The following is a 25286-nucleotide window of genomic DNA, read 5'->3' as shown; positions in this document are numbered from 1 at the left end:
CCCGGCCTCCACTGGGCCTCAGTCTCTGCGTGCACGAAGTGGGCGGGTAGAACCAAATGACGCATATGGCGTTTCCGGTCCTATCACTCTGGCTTTGGTCTGTGATTGGAACAGGATGCAGTAGACGTGGGATCCAGGAGACAAACGAACGTGAAAGATGGAAAACATTCCTCCAGCCTCCAGAAAAGTAGGCAGAGCTGGCGGGGAGGCTAATGGGGGCGGGGAGAGGGAGGTTTTTAGAAAGCTGGCCTGGCAGGGTCGCTGTGACCCAGACTTTCGTTTCTCCTAAACACCCCAGGACACCATGTGACGCATCCTGGCCACAGAAGCAGCGAAAGGGGAAGCTAGGGGCTCCTAGAGTTTCTCAAGGAGCGGAGAGCTGGGCAGAGGCTGAGCCCGAGGGGAGAGGGACGGGCAGGGGAGGAGGTGGAGGAAGCAGCGGGGCGGTGGGTGCAGAGGGGACCCCTGTGGGAGGACCCTCGTCTCCGGAGTGTGGGCCAGGTGTCACCGGGGGAGGGGGACCACGGTTAAGAAAAGCCGACCGACCGGGGAGACCCGCAGGAAAGGAGGGGGAGGGGCAGGGTGCGGGGCCGAGAAGCGCAGCGGGGACCCAGGATGCCCGGGCCGCGCGCCCCAGTGGAGCCCCGAGAGTCCGGGGATCGCCGGCCGCTGCTGGAGCGCAGGCCGCGCGAGCCCCGACGGTGGTGGCGGGCGGCGGCGGCCGCGGTGCTGCTCGTGGAGATGCTGGAGCGCGCCGCCTTCTTCGGCGTCGCGGGCAACCTGGTGCTCTACCTGAACAGCGCCGACTTCCACTGGGCGGGCGAGCAGGCGTCCCGCGCCGCGCTGGTCTTCCTGGGCGCCTCCTACCTGCTGGCGCCCGTGGGCGGCTGGCTGGCCGACGTATACCTGGGCCGCCACCGCGCCATCGCGCTCAGCCTGCTGCTCTACCTGGCCGCCTCCGGCCTGCTGGCCGCCACCGCCTTCCCCGACGGCCGCAGTTCCTTCTGCGGCGAGATGCTCTCCCTGCCGCTGGGGCCCGCCTGCCCCTCGCCCGACTGCCTGCGCACCTCGCCCAGCCCCTACTGCGCCCCCACCCTCTACGCGGCGTTGCTGCTGCTTGCCCTGGCCGCCAGCTCCGTCAGGAGCAACCTCACCTCGTTCGGTGCCGACCAGGTGAGTGGCAGGAGGGCCCGCCCCGTCGGGAGGCCAGGGGCGGAGTCAAGAGGCCCTGGCTGGCTGCCAGCCAGCGTGACCCCCTCTCCGGGGCCCAGTTTCTTTATTTGAAAGAAGCGGTGGGGTTTGGGGTTTGGGGGTGCGGGCCCCTGCCACAAAAACGATGGCCACAATAGTGATAAGCATAGTTGACCTTTGACTCTGTGCCACTTTCAGTGTTTTAACTCATTTCATCCTCTTAACTACTTAGAAGGTAGGTAGTATTTTTATGTCCATTTTACGGAGTAGGACACTGAAGTTTCAGGACTTTTATCGGCCTGGCTGAGGTCTCGCGGAGAGCAGGGCGGAGGGCAGGGTAAGGGTAGCTGCACTTCAGGCCCCACACCTTGGGCCCCCTCTTTGTGCGTTGCAGGGATCTAGAGGCTGGCGGGAGCCTCTTCCCGCCCGCTGTGCCAGAGGTCGAGTCAGGCCACGTGTTCAGATCCTCGCTCTGCAGCCCACCAGCCAGAGGCACTTGGGCCAGTATCTTAACTTCTGAGCCTTTTGGACAGAACATGGCACATAGGAGAAATTCAACAGATATTCGTTAAATCAATGAGTGAATGCTGTGTCATAACGTGGCAACGTTTTGATAGCTCTACTCGGTGGGCTATTACACAGTGATTTTTGAAAATATGTACCGTGGGCTTCCCTGGTGGCGCAGTGGTTGAGGGTCCGCCTGCCGATGCGGGGGACGCGGGTTCGTGCCCCGGTCCGGGAGGATCCCACGTGCCGCGGAGCGGCTGGGCCCGTGAGCCATGGCCGCTGAGCCTGCGCATCCGGAGCCTGTGCTCCGCAGCGGGAGAGGCCACAGCGGTGAGGGGCCCGCGAACTGGAAAAACAAAAAAAGGTAACGCGACTTGAACAAAACCACATACAGTGTTAATGAGCAAAAGCAATGCAAAATTGCCTACAGAATATGATTACAGCCGTGTGAAAAGAGCAGGTGTCCACAAAAGGGGGAAACTGGAAAAAACTGTGACAGTAGTGTGATCAGGTGCCCCTGGACTAGTTGTACTTTTTTCCTAATTGTTTAAAAATGTTCTTTAATTGCATATATTACAATCAGAAAGGGGACATTTTGGAAGGAATATTGCATCCAGCTGGCATCCACAATCCAGCATCCAACACAACCTCCAGAGTCCTCACCAAGGAGTGACTCGTCCAGCCTGCTTGGATTCCTTTGATGATGGGGGATTCAGTGCCCCCAGGACAGCCCTGTCCATTTCTCAGCCACCACCGACCTTCCTGCAGACCAGGAGCCCCCCAATATCTGCCTGTGGGAATCTCTCATCTTCCCTTAATTCTGCTCTTTCGTTGACATCCCACTCCACCCCCAGGTGCCCTTGACTTCATTGACCTCCAGAGGGCCTCAGCCATCTACTGTCTCCTGTCTGTCCCTCCTCTTGGTGGCAGAATTGGTCTCTCAGAGGCTCGGCCGTTGGGTAGCATGCACTCTGGGTGGGGCCAGGCCAGGCTGGAAGGCTGCCTGGGGGTCTGGCCTGATCCCTAGGACAGTTCAGAAACACTCAAATGATTTGAGGCAGGGATGGACATCATTAGATTAGATCTGAGTTCTTTAACATGGCGCTGGTTACAGGGTAGGGAGTGCATGGGGGTAGCATGAGTGAGCACAGCAGAACAGTGAGGGGGCTGCTGCAGAATTCGGGGGGCAGTCAGATGGGGAGTGCAGGTGGGAGGGGGTGGCACCATCGGGCAGACAGCCACACTCAGGAACTGAGTGTTGAACACACTTGCTGCTTTCAGAAAGGGCCATCCATCATTCTCGACAAAGTGGCTGCTCCTTTTGGAAGAGCTCATTTATATCCTGAATGGGCTGCCTGGTCTTCCCCTTAGAGTTGCAACTGTCATATTCATTTATATCCAATTAATAAATGGAATGCCTGCTCATAATGGGACTTATTCAATTTTCTGCTTGAAAGTCCACAGCAAGGATTTTCAGTGAGTGAGAAATTCTCAGTGAGTGGAAAGGCCCCTCCCTCCTCATCCCCAAGAGGACCCCTCAGAATCTCCAAGGGATGCAGTTTTAAGCGCACCTGTGTGGACTAAAATTTTACGTTTGGAAAATGAACAAAATACCTAGTTACCTTTTTCCTAATGCAACTACAGAAATTAAAGCTTGATAAAATCTTAACTAATGGATATATGGATCTCTGGGTGGAAGGAGAATAATGGATTCTGGGATTTGGGGAGTTACTGAAACGGTGATGGGGTACAGAATCATTTATCTAGAGAGGTGACCTCCAGACATCACTGCTTTTGAAAAGTACAGATGCCCGGGCCCTGCCCCAGACCTGCTGAGTCAGAATCTGGGACCAGGATCTAGGAGAGGTACGGGCAGCCAGTGCAGTTGATCCAAGCCAGCAGACCGGAAGGGGGCCTGGGGCCTGGCTGTTCCAGATTGATCCAAATCCTGGGTAAAGATTTTCAGCCCTACTGCCCTTGCTGGGGGGCCCCAATGTTTTTTTTCACCAGGCCAGAACCCGCTCTTGGGGCCGTGTCTGGGACCACTGCTGCTTTCCCTGATTATGCCAACTTTGTCTGACTGGGAGGAAAGTTGCGGTGGGAGCACAGTGGAAAACTCCATTTGCATCTTCAAACTGCAGAGGAAATTTTCAATTAGACTTCGAACTGTTCTTACAGTAATATGCACAAATCATATTTAATAATGTAGAACAGACCTGAGACCTTGACTGGCTTTTTTTTGACTATGAAGGTGACATACAGTATGAATGGCTCAAAGACAAAGGGATAAATCAGCTAGAAATGAACAAAGTGGCACCAGAGACATCTGTTGTGTGTACTACTTAGTGACAATAAAAAGGCAGTGTGTGTCAAGGGCAGGAAGAAACAGCTGTGTCAAAATGTCCCGGTCATTAACCGATGACTCCCAAGAGAAGGGCTTATTCACTCATGCAACAGATATTATTGAGCATCTATTTAGTGATCAGGAGGAGGAAAGTGCCAGAACGCCCACCCACTGATCCAAGAAGTGTCTCTGTGGGAGAGGGGGTACAGGCACACGGCAGGGTGCCCTCACACCTCCCTGGCCTTCACTCTCACCCTCGCCCGGCAGGTGATGGATCTTGGCCGCCACGCCAACCGCCGCTTCTTCAACTGGTTTTACTGGAGCATTAATGTGGGTGCCGTGCTGTCGTTGCTGGTTCTGGCCTTTATCCAACAGAACGTCAACTTCCTGCTGGGCTACAGCATCATCGTGGGCTGTGTGGGCCTGGCCTTCTTCATCTTCCTCTTCGCCACCCCCAGCTTCGTTACCAAGCCCCCCACAGGCAGCCAAGTGTCCTCCATGCTCAGACTTGCTCTCCAAAACTGCTGTCCCGGGCGGTGGCACCGACGCTCTGCCAGGTAAGGGGAGGGCTCTGGGGGAAGAGGCCACGTGATCCAGTTTAAAGACATTCTGGACCAGCTCCAGTGGTAGCCCTTTATGACGACCAGCTCCCCGGTGGGCTAGAGCTGCCCGCCATGATTGAGGATGTTGATAGAGGTCAGGGTGATGGTGGTGGTGTTGGCAGTGGACTAACTGTAGAAAGTATGAGGACGTTAGTGGTCTTGACAGTGATGGTGGTGGTAAAGATAGGGATGATGGTGTTATGGCGACAATGAAGATAAACGCAGGCAACGGTGATAACCACGGCAGTAGAGTGGTGCTTATGAACATGATCTACCAGTGAAGGTTGCTGGGATAGCAGTCTATGCTACCTGGGTATTAAGTATAAGAGAGGCTAAGATGTCAGCCAAACTGGCTCCCTTTCCCATTAGCTGGCATTCGAGGGAGGAAGGCTCCGAATGGCCTTGCACGTGCACGATGGCTTCCTGTTGCCCCTCTCTTCCCCGAGTTAGTTGACTACTTATGCTAAGCAAACCCGTCTCCAGACCTTGGACCCAGTTACAGCTCCTGTCAGTGGGATCTAGACGGAAAAAGTATAGAACACGCTTTCCCCCAACCTGGTGCACTGCTGTATGGTTTTGTTTGAATGGTCCATTGCTGCCTAACTAACTACCCCAGAACTTAGTGGCTTAAGCAACCACCTTTTTTTTTAACCCCTCAAAATCCTGTGGGTAACTGGGCTCAGCTGGACAGTTCTGCTTCTTATGATATCACGGGGGGCTGCAGTCACTGAGGACTTGAAAGGGCTAGAACATCCAAGACAGCTCACTTTCCTGGCTTGGCAGTCGACGTTGGCTGTGAACGAGGACACCTCGGCTCCCCTTCGTGTGGCCTTGCCCCCCAGGTGGCCAGAGCCTCTCCCGGCAAGGTGTCTGGGCTGCAAGAGGAGGGAGCATTCCGAGAGGGAATGTTCCAGAGGGCAAGAAGTGGAAGCTGTCGGTCCCTTGAGGGCCTTTTGGAGGTTTGGAGTCCCAAAGCATCCCTTCCTCCTCATCCTGTTGGTCAGTACAGGTGGCACAGGCCAGGTCAGATTCAAGGGCAGGGCGGCGAAAATCCACCTGTTAGTGGACGAGCAACATTACACAGTGGGTGGGGAGAAGCTGATGGCGGCTGTCACACCACACCGGTATCGTCCCTGTTGGAATCTCAAAGGATGAGGCAAGGCTCTTGGGCAAGTAGGGATTCGAAGCCTCTCGGGACAAAGGGCAAAGGGTAAAGGGTAAAGGTTGATCTTTCTTGTCTCCTAATAATGTTCCCTCCACCCCTACCTCTCCATCCCTTGTTCTGTAGGGAGAGGGCTCCCATGTTGCCTGTTGAGGAGGATGGACTTGGAGACCGCGCTGGGGGAACTGGGGTGGCTCAAATTGTGACGGCCTCTCTCTCTGAGTCAGGCACGGACTGGGGCTTCCCTGGTTCCCATGGCACATCCACACTGCGAGCCAAAAACTCCCCCAAGACTGCTCGCCACAGCCTCTGGTCTTACTTCCCCCAGGACCCGAGAGGCCACACCTCTAGGATAGAGTGGCTCTTGATCGCCAGCTCTGCCACGGGGAGGACAGTGATAGTATTGACAGTGGCAGTGCCAGCGCTGAAAAAATAATGGTGATAGAATGAGGGCTCCACGGGGGGGGGGGGATGGCTTTGGTGACGGTGATGATGGCGAGGACGGCGAAAAGGATGCCGACGGTGGAGTGGAGGGCGTGAGGGTGGCGATTTCCGAGATGATGTCTGTGATAGCTGGTGACAGGGGAGTGGGATTAAAGTTGGGGAGGTGGGAAGGCGGCCATGGTGGTGGTGACGGTAGCAGCCATTTTATCTGCTGCCTCTACGGCCCCTCAGAGATCCTCCGGGCGCCCAGCTGCTGCCTGACCAGAGGTCTCCCCAGCCTGGCCCTTCCCCCCAAGAGGACATCGCCAACTTCCAGGTGCTGGTGAAGATCTTGCCCGTCATGGTGACCTTGGTGCCCTACTGGATGGTATACTTCCAGGTCAGCACCCCTGCCCTTTCGCTCTGGGGGGACTGGCTCCCCGGGCCCCTCACAGGTCTCGTCTCTCACGGTAGATGCTCAGGGTATGTGGGAAGGCGGAGGGGCTCACAAAATGAACTGCTGCCCCGTAGCAGCTGGGGTGGCGCCTGGCGCTAAGCCGTCCCAATAATTACTCTCTGGGTGGTAGAGAACAAGGAGCTCTGGAGACGGCTCTGAGGCCCAGCGACTGAATAAGTCACCCCATCTCTCCGGGCCTCAGTTTCCTGTTAGACTAGAGGCTCTAACAGTTCTGCAGCATTCAGATTCTCCGACTTGGCAGCGGAGGCCCAGAGAAGGTGTGTCGGTTGCCCGAGGCCCCACAGCAAGTTAGGGGCAAGCTCAGTCCCTCGAGTGCTTTGCAACAGTGGTTCCCCGCCCTGGGCGCGCCTCAGAATCCCCTGCAGAGCTTTAAAAAATACAGATTCCCAGGTCCCACCGCAGGCTACTGAAAGAGAATTGCTGGAGGAGTCTCTAGTGTAATAAACTTCTCAGATGATGCTGATACCCAGCCAGGTTTGAAACCCGCTGCTTCCCGCCCGCTCCCCAAGGGGGAAGGTTGCTGCAGTGAATGTGTGTGCGGGTGTGCGGGGGGCGGGCTGTAGCCTAACCCCAGCCTCTAATCCCCAGTCCACAGGGTCACTGCCTCCCACATGTGCTCTGCGGGAGCCTTGTTGCGAGCTGCAGAGGGTGAGGGTCGTGCGGGGCCAGCCTGCTACTTGGGGGCGGCACAGAGGCAGAAGGTGTCTATGATGGGACATGTGTGTCCATGGTTGATCCCTAGTCGTACCAGTTGTCAGAATCCTGACATCCTTCCATGCCAGCCAGCAAACAGCTGCTGCGCTGAGCAACCCAAGTGCCCTCCTCTGGCCCCAGGCCCGCCTGCAGGATTCTCCCAGAGCCCCCTCCCTCGTACAGCAACTAATGGGGTAACGGCCGGTATGGCGGGGACCCCTGGAGCCTGCTCCTGCTGCTGTCCAGGGCCACTCTGGTGGGTCAGTGCCTACGCAGTCCCCAGCTGTGTCAACCTGTGGGGCTCAGCTTGGCCTCAGTGTCAGATGAGCGCTCCCTGCGGGGACAGCCATGCATTATCTCCTCCACCCCCCCCCACCCCCACCCCCGTCAACAAATATTTATCCACGCTTACTCAGTGCCAGGCCCTGGAGACAAGAATGTGCGCCAGACCAGCTGGGCCTGGGCTCTGGAGCAAAGCTGCACGCACAGTGCTCAGGCCTGGGAACAGAGCAAAGGAAACTCCCGGGGAGGGAGGAGGGTGGGAAGGTCACTTTCCCCCTGAAACTGGGCGAGGGGACAACTGGCCGGCTGCCCTGTGCTACCGCGGAGGAATGCCTGCCTTGGAGCTGGGAGCATCCTGGGATGGAGGGGAGGCGGCCAGCTCTGTTCCAGCCTCACCTCCAGCTCTCTCGGCAGATGCAGTCCACCTACGTCCTACAAGGCCTTCACCTCCAAATCCCGAACATCTTCCCAGACTGCCCTTCCAACAGATCTGCGGCCCTGAGGGCCCAGGGCAGTGGCTACAAGGTGAGAGACACACATGTGATCAGCCCCCACTTCAGGCCGGGCTGGGGGCTTCCTCTAAGAAAAGGAGGAAATGAAGCTGCCGCCACACTCCCGTCCCCCAGCGGCAGGGCATCCTCGGGATACAGGAAACGCACCTGGAGGCCCAGACATCCTGCCAAAAGGCTCCAGTGCATACAAGACTTCAGGTCAGCTTCACTCCCACCCACTGCTGCTCTGAAGCGGGCCTCACTGCCCAGTTTGCGCCAGGCCCTCAGATCAGGCACATTCGGGGCATTCTCAACTCTACCTTGCTCCCTCCCTCTGTGGGATTCCTGGATGCTCAGATCTCTGCCTTTCACCAGGACTTTCCAAACCAGTTCCTCGGCATTTCAGAGACTCTTAAAATCAGAGATCTTCAGAGCTGGCAGATAAATGACATATCTGCTACTAGACCTCCCTTCCTTGCCCATGGCAGACATCACTAATCGATCACGGCATTCTTCCATGCTGAGCCCATGAACATTCCAGGCAGCCACTACCAACTGACAGAAGTTGAAGGAACCTATTTGCCATCCCTGATCTAATCCATCCCCTAGTTACACAGCCAAGGAGTGTGTAGTCAGGGGAGGGGAAAGGACTGACTCTGGGTCACGCAGGGACAGTCTGGATGGAGTCCAGGTCTCCGGACTCCAGCCCAGAGTTCCTTCTGCTCTGCTAGCCCACCTCTCCTGGTTCCTTCTTTCCCAGATCCCAGAAGCCTGGCTCCTCCTGGCCAACGTCGTGGTGTTGCTGATCCTGGTGCCCGTGAAGGACCACCTGCTCGATCCTTTACTGCTGCGCTGCAAGCTGCTTCCCTCGGCTCTGCAGAAGATGGCGCTGGGGATGTTCTTTGGTTTCACCTCGGTCATTGTGGCAGGTATGTCGGCCTGAGTGGAGGGCCTTGGGGTGGGGGCTGGCCTTTGTCTGGGGCTGGGGGGAGGCTGGCTCCACCAGGGGCTGATGCTGAAGCTGTGGGCCTGGGCCAAGTACACCCTCCACCCGTGGGTGCCAGTCTTGGCTTCTGGAAGATGTGAGCTGAAAGAGACCCTCCTCCTTGAGTCCAGCCTCCCCTCGTTTTGATGAGGAAACTCAGGCCAAGAGAGGAAAAAAGATTTTTCCCCAGTGGGATGTAAGCTTTCTGAAGGCAGGGGATATTTTTCTTTTTTATTCCCTGCTATGAATAATGCACATGGGGGGGCTTCCCTGGTGGCGCAGTGGTTGGGAGTCTGCCTGCTAATGCAGGGGGCACGGGTTCGTGCCCTGGTCCGGGAGGATCCCACGTGCCGCGGAGCAGCTGGGCCCATGAGCCATGGCCGCTGGGCCTGCGCGTCCGGAGCCTGTGCTCCGCAACGGGAGAGGCCACGACAGTGAGAGGCCCGCGTACCGCAAAAAAAAAAAAAAAAAAAAAAAAGAAAAAAAAATGCACATGGGTGCTCAAAAAATGTGTTGAATGCATTTTCCAAAGACACACAGCCATTTAGCAGTTGGGGGACATTTTTCCAAAAGTATCTATTATTTATTCTCTTCCCTCTTCCATTTCAAAAGGATTTGAAGCCCCTCATAAGAAAGCAGCTCTGGTAAAGAAGCCTTGCTTCTTTGTGACTTAATGATCCTAAAGTTACTTAGTGTCTTTGAGCTTCATCTTTAAAATGGGGAGAGTGATTCATTCAGACCCTGTGCAGAGGCCAGGCTCTACCCTCATGGAATGTGGTCTAGCAGGAGTGTTGTGAGGATTAAACAAGATGACGTAGGTAAAGCACCCAGCACCATGCCTGGAACACATGTAGGAGCCAGAGGAATTAAAGCTCAGTAAGTAGTATTGTGTTGCAAGTATGAAAACCAAACTAGATTTTTTTTTCAGCTACATGCTTTAGTGCATTTTGTCCTATTTCATCCTCACAATAATCCTAGGATCTTTATTCCTACTTCTTGCATAAGGGAGCTGGGTCTCAGAGAGGTTAAGTGGTTGGCCCAAGATCACACAGCTAGCCAGTGGCAGGACCAGGATTGGAACCCAAGTCACCTAATTCCATATCTGGTGTTCATCCCACTAGAGCACAGCTGTCTCCTAAGCAATGAAGGTGAAGGAGATAAACGAAACTTGAAAGCCAAGTTAGAAATGCTATTGTAATACTTGATGCTGCAGTAGAGGAGTCACGTGATATCATGGGAATGGGGCTGGCTTTGAAACCAGACACGCTGGGGTGCAAATACAGCCCCAGTGGCTTATCAGCTGTGTGACTCAGGACTGATTGCTTAACCTAAATTTCTCTTTCTTACTTACAAGAACGCATATTAAATGCCTCGCCTGTAACAGGCTCTCAATGAATGAGAGCTGGTACGGTTATTGAGTGCAAAACCTAGTTCTGAGCTTCCTAGCAGCCAAGGCAAAAAGGGAAGAGAGGGAGGGCCAGTGTTCTTTTCCTTACATGCTGCCTAGTCAATGACTGGCTACTTCGTGAATACCCACTACATGCCAAGCCCTGTCATGGGCTAAGCTGCCTACAGTGGGCCTGACTGTAGCCCCTCTCCCCTACCACCAGGAGTCCTGGAGATGGAGCGTTTAGAGTACATCAGTCACAACCAGACGGTGTCCCAGCAGATTGGGCAGAACACATATTATGCAGCACCACTGTCCATCTGGTGGCAGACCCCTCAGTACCTGCTCATCGGGATCAGTGAGATTTTTGCCAGCATCCCAGGTATCCTGGACCCCTCCCCTGCTCTCGCATGGGTGATGGGCTCTGCCTGGTGTTGCCTCAAAGTCAGAGGGCTCCATGGGCACAGGCTCTGGAGCTTGTCTGCATGGAGGAGAAGGCAGGGCTTTCTGAGCGGGGCTGCAGTCACCCCGTGGGGACTTATCAGCACTGGTCTGTGCCGGGCCCTGCGATAGGCAGCGGGGATTAGAGGTGAATAAGACACTTCCCATACCACCTTCCCTCACCGTCCCCCTGGTGCCGTGTTCCCCACCCTCTGTAACTCTGCGCTTGCTGTTCCCATTTCCCGGGCTGGAAGTGAACTCCCATTTCCCCTTCAATTCCCAGTCTAACTGCCCCCTCCTCCATGAGGCCCTCCCCAAGGCCTCCGGGCAAAGGGGGTCCTCTCTGTCTTCCCTTTGTTCCTGTGGCCCAGGGCAGAGGCAAAGGGGCGGGGGAGACCCTGGGAGATCTCTGAGGTTGAATCAAAGTGATGTGACGATGATACTGAAGGTGGGCAGAGGGTGAGAGAGAGAGGATGAGGACGGGGCTTCTGACGCTGAAGTGGGAGACCCAGGAGGACGGGGAAGAGGGGGGACAGGGCAGTGTGGGAGCTTCCGGGTGGAGGTGTTGGGGGGGATGCGCAGGGCACCCAGGGAAGCCAGGAGGGAGGCTTGGCTGGGGGAGGGGAGGGCTGTGGCCCAGCAGGCTCTGCTCCTCCACCAGCCCCTTGGGTCGTCCTTCCTCCCTCCGCAGGCCTGGAGTTTGCGTACTCAGAGGCCCCGCGTTCCATGCAGGGCGCCATGATGGGTATCTTCTTCTGCCTGTCTGGGGTGGGCTCCCTGCTAGGCTCCAGCCTGGTGGCGCTACTGTCACTGCCGGGGGGCTGGCTGCACTGCCCAGAGGATTTCGGTGAGTGTGGGGGGCCCCCCCGGGACGGGGACATGGGTGGAGGGCGACTTGGAAAGGTGATGGCCACTGCCAAGTGCTTTGACCCCAGGCAGATGCAAATGGCACGCTAGACTCAGAACAGGGCTCTCGCCCAAACCTGGCCCAGCGCCACAGCACGGTCCTGTCCTGAGCCCCAGGTACCCTAACCGTGCAAAAGGAATCAGTGAACTCAGCAGACCCCCAAGGCACCCTCCTGCTCCCGGAACCCTGCCATTCTGGCCAAGGGTCACCTTCCTCTGTGGTACTTAGGTTTTAAGCCCCTGAAAGAACAGCAAGCTACCAGGGCATTGCAGACGCCACGGGAGACGCCTAGGGCAGCCCGATGCCAGGGGGCTATCTGCCCTGTGTTTTCAGACCCCACCCACTGCCCACTTTGGCTTCAGCTGCCAGCACTGGGGGAGCCCTGCCCTGACCTGAATGCCAACCCCTCCTTTCCCCAGGGAACATCAACAAATGCCGGATGGACCTCTATTTCTTCCTGCTGGCCGGCATTCAGGCTGCCACAGCCTTGCTGTATATCGGGATCGCTGGTCGCTATGAGAGGGTGGCCCAGGGCCCAGCCTCCCAAAGCTGTCCCAGGAGGGACAGTGGCTGAACATGGCCCCCACTGCCCCCCCGGCTTCTCTCCCCCAACAGACAGCCGCAGGCCCAGCTGGGGTTTCCTTCTCAGTTTATTCTGTACCCAACATTAGGATGAAATGGTTCTCATAAATAAGGGCCATGAGCCCTTCCTCGCGACCGACCGCGGTCCATGACAAGGGGCGGGGCAGAGGGGGCCTGGCTGGGAGTCCTTGAGAGGGACCAGGCAGGGGATTCGCATCAACAAGCACCAGAGGACGGGCAGGAGGCTGCCCAGGCTGGAGGCCGATGGCGCCGGGCCAGGCGGGCTGGGGAGGGTCAGGAGCTGCCCCGGATCCGCTCCATGTAGCTGCGCAGCTCCTCGGGGTCCTTCAGCCCCATGTCCTCACACACCCAGCGGATGTCCTCCTCGCCTGCCACCAGGATGGATTGCACGGCAGGGGCCCCCACGGGCTCCTCGGGCAGCTGGGCTGGGGGTGCTGGCGCAAACGTCACAAACTCTACTCGCTTCCGCCGCCCCCCGGCTTCCTTCCTGGCCAGGGTGTTCGAGGAGCTGGTGGTGCCCCCAGCAGGGGCCTGGGCCGGGGTCAGGGCCTCCCCTCCTCCCCCACTCTCGCAGGGGCAGCCCCCCTCCCCCTTGGGCAGGCCAGGGGACTGCCGGTCCAGCTGGCGGCTCAGGTCCTCCTGGTCAGTGCCCAGCCAGACCCAGTTGTGGGGCTGGGGGGCGGCAGGGTCGGCAGCGCTGTCGGGGGGCTCCTTGAGCTGGTAGCGCAGCATGAAGACCACACCATTGACCAGGAAGATGAGGATGGCCAGGCAGAAGATGCCCAGCAGGGCGTACATGCCCAGCTCTAGTTCGGTGACCCGCTGAGGGGCGGGGACCATCTCCTCCTCTTCCTCCTCCTCCTCCCTAGCCTCTGCCTTCTCCTTCCCGGCCTCCTCCTCTGCCTGCTCAAACTTGCGCCTCACGTCCCCGCCGCCCTGCACACTACCTGCCGCCCGCCGTTCCCCACCCACGCTGGCCTCTGGGGCCGGTGGGCTCCGAGCTGGGCTGGATGGGAGGGCAGGGGCTGGGGTGGGAGTGGGGGACAGCCCTAGCCAGGCGGTGCCAGAGGCCAGGGGCACACGGTGGCGGCCCCGGCGGCAGGGCTCAGGCGGGTGCAGAGCCACATGCAGGGGCAGGCCCTTGACGCCCGCCCCACTCACCACCACCCCGAGTTGGGCACCCCGCTCATAGGCTGGCAGCACAGCTCCAGGCTCCTCGGCCGAGACGGACAATCCCAGGTCACGGTGGTTGTAGAGCTCAGCGGGGGCCAGGGTGTGGTCAGAGAAGGACAGCCACAGGGAGAGGGCCACCTCCTGTCGGGCACACAGACACAGGCAGAGACACGCGAGGGCACGCACGCATGCACACAGAGACCACTCCCACAGAGACAGGCCACACGGAGGAGGAGAGACCAGAGAGAAAACAGACACAGGCAGAGGGACAGAACACAGGGAGAGAGGGGACATGTGTCAATCACCTGTCTTCTACTCAGCCCCGGGGTCTGAGTCATCGGGAGGGTCCTCGGTTACAGCCATCTAATAACCTCCCACTGCCACACTCCAGCCAGCCACTGCTTGATTACCTCCAGCCGCAGAGAGCTCACTACCTTACAGGGAGCCAGTCCTCATCCTGAAAACCCTAAGGTGAAGGGTGGAGGTACCTCCCATTCCCCTGTTATCAACCCCCAGCTGGAGATGTTGACCTCATCCCCCTGATCCCCCAGCTGTCACCTGCTTTGGGGCAGGAAGGGCTGACTGTGCCCAGCACGTGGCTGTGACCTCCCCGGGGTGGGCAGTGCCCCGGCTTAGGGCAAGTGAGATGCCCATCACTGGCTGCACCCGCAGCTCCAGCACGGAGACCTTGTCATCCGTCACAGCCAGCACCTGCTCCCCCAGGATGGAGTCAGACAGCGGGGAGCGCACCTGAGGGTGAGAGGGAGTTGGAAGTGGGGGGGCCTCGTACACAGACAGCCTCCGCCCTCTGAGAGCCCAGCACCCTCACAAAGGGATCTGGTTTGTGCTCACAGCATCTGCACAGGCTGCTTTCCCCACCTTGGCACCTCAAGACCTGGCTCCCACATACCCAACCCCAGCACTTCATACTTTGAGGACATCCCCCGTTACGCGGGCCGCCCTATTCTGACCCAATCCCCACCCCCACCCCCCCGGGTGGGTACACCCTGGGCCTTCCGACACTCTTCACACCTGCCCATTAACATCATGGGAGTCGCCTACACCCTTTTCGGGTCGTCTGCTCACCTCGATGGAGGTGACGCCGGGCTCCCGGCCCACCAGAACGCGGCCTCCCTCCAGCGAGGCTACGCTCGGGTCCTGCACGCGGGCGTGCGGCGCCACGAGGTGGGACACGTCCAGCAGCCAGTCCGGGCCGAGCAGGTGGGTGAGGCGGCGGCCGCCGTCCAGTGGGTGGGCCGCGAAAGGGACGAGGAAGCGCACGCCGGCGCGCTGGTACTGCAGGCGGCAGCCGCGGACGCGCCGCTCGGCCTCCTCCGCCTCTGCCGCCTCGGGCCCCAGCACCCTGCGGGGGAGCGACGGCCCGGGGGCGGGGCGTCAGCGCGGGCCCCGCCCCTAGCCGGCCGAGGGCCCCGCCCAAGGGAAGCCCCCGGCTCCTAGTGGGCGCACGTTCCCCCAGCCCCGCTCGCGGCCGCACCTCCGTGGTCAGGTCCTTCCACCTGCAGGCGCCGCGCCCCAGTCCCATTCCTGACTGGTGCCTTTGCCTATGCATCAAGCCGCTCTCGCCCTCCTCTTACTCCTAACTGGAACTCTGGTTATGCGTGCCGAGACCCTCTCTTATGGGGGAGACCCACGGTGCCCACTCTCTGGAGGGCCTGGGAGGTCAGATTCCAGAGGCCTGAGGCCACCTCGTCCTCGGGCTCTGGTGGGATCCCCTCAATATTTACGTACTAAGTGCCATCTTAGGCTTTGAGGACACGGCAGGGAACACAATAGACAAAATCCCTTCCCTCAAGGGCTTGCATTCTAGCGGAGGAGGGTGGAGGGTACTCAGACCACAAACAAGATTAATCAGATCACGTGGCACGTTAGAAAGTGATACGTACTATAGAGAAATAAGGCAGGGAAGGAGGAGAGGACTGGAGGTCGGCAGTCACAAAGAGCGGTCGGAAGCTGGGTGATGTGCAGGCGGGGGGAGAAGGAACCGCAGGCAATGGGGCAGTTTTTTCAGACCCCGGCTCGGGCTTAGGGCTGTGTCCCCTGCACCCTCAGTCCCAGAGCGACTTCGCCAAGGCCTGCCAGCTTCCCCAGGGCTCCACCTACCCTTCCGCGGGGCCAGGTACCCTCCAGCCTCGGACCTGCTCGAGGGTGGTGTCGGTGAGTTCGATGCGAAGGGGCAGCAGCGGGGCCCACACGGTCAGCCGCAGCGAGGCCCGCAGCCGGCGCCACCAGAAGTCCACCCGCACCCCCCGAGCACCCCGGCTCTCCTTGCCAGCCACAAACACAGCGTCACAGGCCTCGGACACCTGTGGGAGGGCAGAGGACAGGGGGTGGGCTCAGCCACCCGGGACAGGCATGGACCGGGGGGCATCTCTTGACCCCCACACCATAAGAAAGGGGTACGGTTGAAATTCATTCTGTATTTTTCTGTAATGCATGTCCTCAGATTAAGATTTCCCCATGCAGCCAAGATCCATTCCCCCGGCAGGAACGGCCCTTCCTGTGTTCACCTGGGGCTCAGTTGGGGGAACTGGCTATTTGCACAGGACAAAATCCTTCTCCTGGCAGAGGAGGGTTTGAATCCACAACTCTGGCTCCTCGTTAGTGCTGGCCTCTGGCTTTGGTGCTGGAGCCACCAGGTACGAGTGGGTAGGCAGAGGCTGAGGGCAAGGCAGACCTATCCATCCGTGAACCCTGAGGTAGGAACCACTTACACAGAGGAAAAGTGCTGGCACAGGTATCCAAAGACACCTCCACTCAGGAGGCCAGAATTTAGGAAATGCAGGCTCTGGGCTTCCCCTCTTAGGGGAATTCAAAATGGGGAATGTTGCCCTGCCTTTTTTGTAACCTCATGGGTCATTATGAGGCTCCAATAATAATAGTTGTCATTACTTTTACCATTCGATGACGATTATATTGTATTATGGTTATAACGGCAGCAGCTGCTGTTGTTCAGCCCCTGCTCTCTGCTGGATGCTGTCTTAGAGTGCTTTTAATTCTTACAACATCCCTAGAATAGATTCCCATTTTAAAGCTTAGGAAACGGAGGCTCAGAGAGGTTGAGACTTGTCCACGATCACACAGCTAGCTGATAACAAAGACGGGTTTCAAATGAAAACGTTCCCACCATAAAGTACATGCTCTTAACTCTCCCACGTCAGTTCATTTGCCAGTGCAGTAAGAACGTGAAAGTGCCTAAGTTGGGGCTTTGGGGGTTGCACAGCTCCCACTTGACTCTGGAGAGAGTTGGTGGGACCAAAGCTGTGGTTCCCCTCATGAGGTTACTGGTGTCAAGAAGAAGCTGTTCTCTTGGGGACCTGGGTGGGGAAGGAGGAACGCTGTGTGCACCACGCGCGCACAAATGCATACGTGCCACTCACCTGCAGGACCTGTGTGTTGGCTGACTCGCAGCCGACGTGCTCTGTCACCTCCACCAGAGCTCCGCCACTGTCCACGGTGACGAGGCGCACAGGGATGTGCCGTGGCACTCCAGTCAACGGCGCCGTGTTCACCAGCTCCTCAGCCTGGGGGTGCAGGAGGAGCTCAGCCCCAAGCTCTTCACCTCACTTGGCCCCCAGCCTGGCTGGGAAGAGCTGGGGACCCCTTACCTTGGCCAGTGGGACGAGGGCTCTTATGTCCCGCTCCGACACCAGGATCTCCCACACCATTTTGTCCTTCTCTGCTTCGGGGGCCTGGCCTGGGTACTCCAGCTGCCATGTGACAGGGCGAGTGACTGCCACGCCCCCACTAGTGTCATTCTCCACCAAAAAGTCCACCCACAGGAACTCGGACAGTTCAAGGGGGCTGCTGGCCAGAAGAGAGAGAATCTGAGTGCTTGAGAGCGGCCAGGCACTGCTGTGAGCACTTCCTGTATTCGTGAGGTAGGTCCTACGATTATCCCCATTTTACAGATGAGGAAACTGAGGTCTGGGGGTTATGTAACTCGCCCAAGGCCACACAGCGAAAAGTGGTAGGGCTGGGATTAAACCCAAGCATCCTGGCTCCAGAGGCCAAGTTCTGATTCGCTCAAGATCCATGGAGCCCCTTTACCCACCCCTAGAATGCTTGCCGGCTCTCCAGCCTTCCTGGGCCCCCTGCACTCAGGCCTCTGTCTTCCACAGCCATTGACATGGCACGAAGCACAATGTCAATTTCTACCAAGTAGGAAGACTCACTTCCCAGTCCTAGAAGCGGCACTTGAACCTCACGGTTTCCTTTGATCAAGCACCGACTATGTGCCAGGAACCAGCCTAGACGCTTGCTGGGTGGTACCTTATTTTCACAAACCCTAAGGGATGCAATCATTATCCCCATTTCACAAGTGAGGAAACAGAGGCTCTGGTGGGGTAGGGCAGGGGCATGCTTAACTAGCTTGCCCGAGTTATTTATCCAAAAAGTGTCAGAACTAGGGTTCAGACAGGGGCTACAAAGCGCATGGCCTTGACCCAGGCTCAGGGCATGAATAAGAAGGGTTCATAAGTGTTAAGAACGGCAACTGGGCTTTTGGGGGAATATTAATGGCCGGGTAAAAGGGACCCATTTGCTGGTGGTGGGAGGCAGGGTGGCAGCAGTGAGGGTTGTGACTGGGTGGCCAGGATAGATTGTCATCACCTGGAATAAGGCCCACAGACACTCACTGTACCTGGCACGTACCTGGGGACGGATAAAGAGCCGCTGAATGAACAGAAGATTTTTCTGCTTTGTGCTGCTTCCTCGAAGGAGTCTGCTCTTGTGCCTGCCTACAAGGGAATACGGGGGCCGGCAGCCCCCTCCCCTCGGGCCCCCTAAATCTGCCCACTAGCACTCTAGTACCATCCCTCCCCGCGCTACCCCTGGTGGGAGGGAAGTACCCACCTGGAGTCTGGCCCCGCGGGCCTGTCCTGGTGGCAGGTGATGAGCGTGGTATGGTGCTTGGAGCCCTTGAATCGGTCCAGCTTGGCAGTCCAGAGGGCTGGCTGGACTGGGCGGGCAGCTGTCACCTGCAGCCCCTTCTTTACTTTGATCCTGGGGAAGGGGACACAGGTCCAGTTTGTCAGGGGGGGTGCTGAAGTGTGGACTGGATCAGAGCGGGAAGATAAGGGACTCTAGTCCGAACCTCCTCCTCGCCATCCCCTGACCCAGAAGGACCTCATCTCATTGCAGGTCCTGCCACACAGCTCTCCCCCATTCAAAGACCACTTATGACTCCCCACCGCCCACAAGGTCAAGGCATCCGAGGCCCTCCGGGGTCCGGTCCAGTTTCTTCTTTGGCTGTGACATCTCTCCACACACTCTTAGCTTTAGCTGCACCCAAAGTCCACAAGCACAATGCCTGTCATGCCTCTAAGCCTTTGCTCAAACTGTGCCTTCAGCCTGGTCTGCCCTTCCTTTCTTCACCTGCTCATTCTTCAAGCCTCCAGCAACACAGATACCATTTCCTTTAGAAAGCTCCCCCTGCGGCAGCATGAATTTCCCCTGCCTCGACCCGCCCCACCCCAGCCCCTGCAGCACTTGGTTCCTTCATCAGAGCATAGAATCCAGTCCATGCCCATCCAGTCCCCTTCCCTACCACTAGGGGTCCCTTAGTGCCAGAGGGGGACGGGGCCTTGCTCTTTTCTGAAAGTCCAGAGTGGAGCCACAGGGCTTGGCCTATTTTAAGTGTCTAGGGAGATCTAACGATGATACGAGTGAGAGAGGAGGGCGTGAGAGACAGGGAGATAGGACGGGCACCTGTGAGACACAGGGGTGGGACACACACAGACCCGATTATGGGATAGGCAAGTCACGCTCTGCAAATCCTTGGCAGTAGTAAGACTGGGGTTGGGGGAACTTCCCTGGTGGCGCAGTGGTTGAGAATCCGCCTGCCAATGCGGGGACACGGGTTCGAGCCCTGGTCTGGGAAGATCCCGCATGCCACGGAGCAACTAAGCCCGTGTGTCACAACTGCTGAGCCTGCGCTCCAGAGCCCCGTGAGCCACAACTACCGAGCCCGCGTGCCACAACTACCGAGCCCGCGTGCCACAACTACTGAAGCCCGTGCACCGCAACAAAGAGTAGCCCCGGCTCGCCGCAACTAGAGAAAGCCGGCGCTCAGCAACAACGACCCGACGCAGCCAAAAATAAATAAATAAATTAATTAATTAAAGAAAAAAAAAAAGATTGGGGTGGGGGACAGCTGGGGGTGGGGCACTTCCTGAAGAAAGGGACACAAAAGGAGGGCCTTCCTATGGGGAGGAGCCAGCTCTGTCCAAAGGCTAAGGACCCATGGTGAGTGCGGTGAGAGGGAAAAGACGCAGATGAGCGGGACTATAGGGCAAATACCTCTGCCGGGCATCCGGGCATTAGCTCCCAGGCACTGCACTGTCCAGTTTTGAAGCCCTCTCCCGTTTCCCCTCCTTGGAGGGGCAACTGCCCCGTGGGCAACGTTAGCCCACTGGACAAAGGAGTCTCGGGGAAGTGCCAGGGGAGGGGAGCTTCCTCCTTCTGAATCCAAGTTCAGGGTCGTGCCCAATCGCCGGGTCCTGCCTGCTGCCAGGGCAGTCCCAGTGCTTGGCCTGGAGTGGGGGATGGCGGACCCCTGTTTTGCAGAGGTCAAGGATTCCACTAAAGACCCCAAGAGGAAGAGGTACCTGCGCAGTCTTCCTGCAGAGGTTCCGGCCTCTCACCCGCCCCCAGGGGCCCGGTGCTCACCGCAGGGTCAGGACGCCAGCTGTGAAATTGTGTTGAAGCAGGAGGGTGGCACTGAAGAGCTGGCCGGGCCGCACGGGCATGTCAGGCACCCGCAGAGTCACCGCCTCATCCAGGGGCACCTCTCGGTACTGCGGGGGGTCCGCGGGGCGCAGCTCCACGTCGCCCACTGAGAGGGCCTGTTCCCCCGGACCCCCCTCCCCGCCGGGGCCGCAGCCCCCAGGGCCCTCGGCTGCCGGCTCCAGTGTGTAGGCCAGCTCGGCCCGCGTGGGCGAGCCCTGGGAGAACCAGTGGGAGGGGAACTCCAGCTCCACTACACAGGCGCCCAGGGATGGCTGCAAAGACACAACGGCCATGGTCAGCGTGGCGGGGGAGGGGAGTCCCAGCACCCAGGGCGGGAAACCCAGAGCTGCAGGGGTCCACGGGAGCAGGGCCGGCGCGGGCCACAGGCGCACGCCACGTGACACACAGCCAACCGGCAACGCGACCGAGGCCACGTCTCAGAACGCGCCCGCCGGCCGTTCTTCCACCTTTGGGAACAGTCTCATTCCAGAGGGAACCAACCCCAACTCCTGCCCCTAATCCTGCTCCAGGACCGCCCTGACGACCGCCCAGAATCTCCAGGCTTCTCAGAATCCCACAGCCCACAGAACACCTCTCTCCAGTGGAATCCTGCGCTAGACTGCAAAAGAGCAGAGATTGCAATAATAAAAGTAATGCTAACAATAATACAAACACTCACTGAAGGACTGCTCTTGTGCCAGGCATTGTGCCAAAAGCTATTCTTGCACCCATCTCATTTATTTTTATTCCAACTCAATATGAGGTAAAAAATTGTTACTGTCCCATTTTACTGATGAGGAAACTGAGCCTCAGAGAGGTTATGTTACTTGCCCAAAGTCACGTACAATGGACTGAACTCCTTAAGGGGCCCTAAATAAGAGGGACCCGTGAAAGCCAGCAGAGCGGGAATGGGGTCAGGTGGTCCATGACCTCCAAACCTCCCAGGAGTGGTGAGCCCTTTCTTCCCTACTCCGGGACCACGCTCTGGCGGACACAGCAGCAGGGCCAGCCCAGGCGGGGCCCCTCCCACTCACCTGGAGCCGGCAGGCTCGGTGAGCAGTGCCTGCGGGGTGTGTGGCGTAGAGCCGCGCACAGGGCAGGCTGCCAGGCCCCGGGGGCCAATCCTGCCCTTTGAGGTGGAAGAGGACGCGGGCGTGGGGCTCCGCTGGAGTCACAGCCACTTCCACTGACACGGCCCGCACGTCCCACGGGACTGGCCGTTGGTGTGGCTCAGTGACCCGAGGAGGGACCACCTGGAGGGAGAACGGGGCTGCTCAACAAAGCAAGGGGTGGAGAGAAGCAAAAACTCAGGCTGGCAGGAGAGAGCCTTTATGAACCTCCTTTTCCCCCTCTGGAAAATGGGGAGCACAGCTAGGGCTGAGCCACACACAGCAGACCTTGGCTCTGTTAGTCCGGTTAGCCCAGGAGACTCTGGCGGCCCCTCCTTACCTGCTGAGTGGCGAAGGGTGGGTAGGAGGCCCGGAGAAGTGGCTGGGCCCTGGGCCAGGGCTGCAGGAGCAGAAAGGTCTCAGATCTGGAGCCCAGAGAGGAGTTGGCAGGTGGATAGCGGCCCACCTGCTGCACACGGAAGTGCTCGGGGGTATCCAGGAGCTCCAGGGCCGCCGGCAGGTAGACTGGGTCCAGGGGGTCCTGGTCACAGTCCACTGAAGAGGGAGAAGGGGGAGGGATGGTGACAGCTTTAGAGCAGGCAGGGGCTGAACTCAGCTTTGTCCCGGGGCACAGCAGTGGTGGGCGATGGAGGAAGAAAAGGGTTGTAAGTGTCCCCTCCTCCCAGGGTGTCGGTGGGGGTGGGAAGAGTCTCCCCATTTCACAGATGAGGTAACTGAGACCAGGATTTGAACCTACATGCAGGACTGACTGCCAGCTTCTAAGTCATTCCTTCTTCTGCCTTCCACAGACCAGCAAAACCTTCTCAATGTCTCCTCCTCCCCCATTCCTGCCCCCTACCTACCTGCCTCTGACACCAAGGCATTTGTGGGGTACAGACCTCCCCAGACAGGGTCTATGTAGTAAAAGATGGTGATGAGGTGAGCTTTGTAGAAGTAGAGACCCTTTCTCATCCCCTGGGGTCCTTGGCCAGACTTGGCTGGGCATCCACCCCCCCCCTCCCTCTGCATCATCACCATGGCAACCCTGCACTGGTTTCCCCGAACTTGCTCCCTTCTACCCCATCCCAACTGGGTATTGGAATGCAAGTCTAGGACCATAAGCTTGGGGAGAGAGCCAAAGTATTTAACCAACAGTCAGAAGGGCAAAGGACCTCTAAGACCATATTTGGTTTGTATCAACTGACTATTAGTTAGCCCTGAAAATAATAGTTAACATTTTTTGACAGCAAGCTATATGTTGGGTACTATTTTAAATACTTTACATGTATTAACTCTTTCGGGTTTTGTAATAGCTCTGATAACTAGGTTCTATTAATATTAATCCCATTTTATGGTTGTAGAAAATGAAGCTGAGAGGTTCAGGGACTTGTCTGGGGTCCCACAGCAGGAACGTGGTGGAGCTGGGAGTCACAGCCCAGGTACCAACCATTACACACCCTGCCTCTCCACCCTCCACTTCTCTCCACCCTGTGCTGCCTTCCACCGTGCACCCTGTGGGCTTCATTCCCTAGAGTGTGGGTCTCTCCCCCTCTGCTGGGCAGCATCTCCCTCCTCCTTCGCGGTCAAGAGTCATTGTCACCTCCTTAAGGAAGCCCCCCTTGGTTGCTTGCCCTCCCACCAGTCCCCTCAGTCTTCTGCACCCCTGAATTAGTTATCTTCCTGTCTGTCGGCTGGGGGCCTTGTCTTACTCGTCCCAGCATCCCCCGTTCCTGGAGAGGATGTTCTGGGAGCCTGGAGACCTGTGTTTACGTCCTAACTCTTCCCCGCTTAGGCTTGGGTCAGTCATTTAACATCCTGGAGCCTCAGTCTCCTCACCTGTAGAACGAGCGAGCATTTAGTGACACGGTGGACTGGGGAGGGCTTTGTAAACTATGGTGCGCTGTCTGGAGGAGGGATTATTGCTGCTGCATAATAGATGTGACAAGGCTTTCCTCTTCTCTCTGTGTGAGGGGCTATTAGGGCTCCTGCTGGGTCCCCTGGGGAGGGGAGCAGGTGGCTGAAAGCAGCCCTAGAGCCAGTTCGCTCTCAGCCCCACTGCTGGGCTGGAGGACTTGATGGTTTCAACCTCCTTCTGGACCCTCCCCAGCAAGGAGCATGTGGCTGAGAAGCTCCACTCCCCGCGCCCCCCGACCCCCAAGTGTAACAGGTGAGTGACTATGGCTCCCTGGGGGCAGACCCTGGCTTCTGGTCCTTCTCCTACTCCATACTCCACTGCCTGGATAATTACAAGATGCTCTGTGGCCTGACACCCACGGACTCGCATCACTCAAGAGCTCAGCTCCCTGGTGGGGGGAGGGGGCAGAGAATGCCTCGCTCTCTGTGGCATCATCCACCTAGCAGCCTCAGCCCCCGACAAGGGCAGTCTGCATCCCACGCAGGGGCACAGGGGAGGCGCTGCCCCTTCCTCCCGTGGTCCCCATACTCAGGAAGGCACCGACGAAGTAATTCCAAGGGCAAAGAGCTCCTTGGGGCAGGGGGAAGGCGGCTGCGGATCTCGCAGGTCCTGGGCAAAGGGGCTGCTTCCCGTTCCGTGGGGGCTGGGTTGATGGTTGCGGGGAGGAGGCCAGGAGCCACGGGGCTACAGCTCTCTGTACCGCAGATTAGTGAGCTGGTGCGTGCGGGGCAGGGGGCAGCCAGGTTAGACGTCGCGACTGGAGGGGAAACTCGTGGGAGGTGCGGGGACACGGCGAGGATGGGGGGAGGACGGTGAGAGCCCGGGGACCCCGCTGGCCTTGGGTCAGGAAGAAGTTGCCAGGGTTATGCAAGTGAGGAAAGCCATAGAGGCGCGAGGCTGGGCGCCAGATCCCAGGCGTAAGACCTCTCCAACCCTCAGGGCACGCTGCGGGGCGACCCACCTCGGGGTTTAGTCCCACAACTCGCGGGTTCCCGGCTGCCGAGCATCCCTCGCGCTCGGCCTCTGCTCGGGCCCGGCTGCCCCCCGCCCCGCCCCGCCCCGCCCCGCCCCTCCCGCTGACCTCTCACGAAGTCCAGGGCGAGGGCCACCAGCAGGCAGAGCCAGGGGCCGCAGGGCCCCCGGGGAGCCGCTGCCACGCGCCCCGCCATCCAGACGTTCATCCTTCCCACGCAAGGCCGGGACTAGGCGGGCGGCTCAGGTGGCCCCGATCCTCCCGGCATCTCCCGGCCCGACCGGGCCGGCTGGGTCCCCGCCGCCCGCCAATCCGCGGGCCCGCCCGCCCCGCGGCTGCTGTTCCCAGACAATGGAGCGGGAGCTAGAGCTGGAGCAGGAGGGTGGGAGGGAGCGAACGCGGCTCACGGGCTGCCCCTCAGCCCCGCCGGGTCCTAGTGCCCTACGGATGCCGAAGCCCCAAGCGCCCCTGTGCAGGAGGTCGGGCAGAAGGCCACTTCCCCGGGGACTGACTTGCCTTTGCCAAAAGGGACACGACGACGTGTTCGGTTCGCTCCCTTTCGGAAGCTCCTGACCAATGAGGAAAAAGCACCTCCGCTGCCTCACCCCCACCCCACAAGCAGCTCTCCTATAAAGGCATCTGACACTTGAACCAGAACCAGAATTCGGGGTGGGGGGGGACGTTGCGGAGGGGTGGGGGAGAGCAGCCCTCCCTCTTCATGGACCCACAGGCTTCTCCCAGGGATGGGGCTGCCTGCATCTGGGGCTCTTCCTCTGTCAGAGCAGTTGTCACCTGGCCCTTACTGGCCCTTTTCATCCCCTCTCCACCCCTGAGCTCGGGGATGGAGTGGGGCGCAGGCGAGCCTCTCTCTGG

General features: G+C 58.6%; 2 protein-coding genes across 6 annotated transcripts; one reads left to right on the top strand and one right to left on the bottom strand.

Moving 5' to 3' along the window:
• The first annotated feature begins 615 nt into the window (after positions 1-615).
• SLC15A3 (solute carrier family 15 member 3) lies at positions 616-12686 on the top strand. The gene is made up of 8 exons (XM_059070469.2): positions 616-1173; positions 4310-4599; positions 6482-6629; positions 8097-8207; positions 8934-9102; positions 10769-10927; positions 11678-11833; positions 12313-12686. The coding sequence occupies exons 1-8, from the start codon at positions 616-618 to the stop codon at positions 12465-12467; spliced, it is 1746 nt and encodes a 581-aa protein (XP_058926452.1). The 3' UTR covers positions 12468-12686.
• TMEM132A (transmembrane protein 132A) lies at positions 12526-24950 on the bottom strand. Of its 5 annotated transcripts, none has more exons than XM_067037339.1 (11): positions 24930-24950; positions 21866-22080; positions 21451-21669; positions 20357-20688; positions 18542-18691; positions 17296-17494; positions 17068-17211; positions 15791-15993; positions 14756-15032; positions 14228-14419; positions 12526-13810 (listed from the first exon to the last, which is right to left on the bottom strand). In XM_067037339.1, exons 4-11 carry the CDS (start codon positions 20434-20436, stop codon positions 12770-12772), a joined length of 2286 nt encoding a protein of 761 aa, XP_066893440.1. In that variant the 5' UTR covers positions 20437-20688; positions 21451-21669; positions 21866-22080; positions 24930-24950; the 3' UTR covers positions 12526-12769. The 5 variants fall into 5 exon arrangements, with proteins under 5 accessions (XP_066893440.1, XP_058926413.1, XP_058926414.1 ...); XM_059070430.2 differs by lacking the exon at positions 24930-24950 and adding an exon at positions 24522-24917; XM_059070431.2 differs by lacking the exon at positions 24930-24950 and adding an exon at positions 24522-24917 and having other exon boundaries at positions 17296-17491.
• Between the last annotated feature and the right edge of the window lie 336 nt (positions 24951-25286).

The sequence above is a fragment of the Kogia breviceps genome, chromosome 7, assembly GCF_026419965.1.
Source record: "Kogia breviceps isolate mKogBre1 chromosome 7, mKogBre1 haplotype 1, whole genome shotgun sequence".
Lineage (NCBI taxonomy): Eukaryota > Metazoa > Chordata > Mammalia > Artiodactyla > Physeteridae > Kogia > Kogia breviceps.
Note: the sequence above shows the minus strand (reverse complement) of the source record. Positions and strands in the feature narration are given on the sequence as shown.

Excerpts from the sequence above, each read along its gene's own strand:
- SLC15A3 (XM_059070469.2), top strand. The coding sequence starts at position 616 with ATGCCCGGGCCGCGCGCCCCAGTGGAGCCCCGAGAGTCCGGGGATCGC. Across the intron at positions 4,600-6,481 it reads TGGCACCGACGCTCTGCCAG|AGATCCTCCGGGCGCCCAGC; the intron begins GTAAGGGGAGGG and ends ACGGCCCCTCAG. Across the intron at positions 8,208-8,933 it reads CCCAGGGCAGTGGCTACAAG|ATCCCAGAAGCCTGGCTCCT; the intron begins GTGAGAGACACA and ends CTTCTTTCCCAG.
- TMEM132A (XM_059070429.1), bottom strand. The coding sequence starts at position 22,243 with ATGGGGAGACTCTTCCCACCCCCACCGACACCCTGGGAGGAGGGGACA. Across the intron at positions 21,670-21,865 it reads CACCCTTCGCCACTCAGCAG|GTGGTCCCTCCTCGGGTCAC; the intron begins GTAAGGAGGGGC and ends TTCTCCCTCCAG. Across the intron at positions 14,420-14,755 it reads CCGGCGTCACCTCCATCGAG|GTGCGCTCCCCGCTGTCTGA; the intron begins GTGAGCAGACGA and ends TCTCACCCTCAG.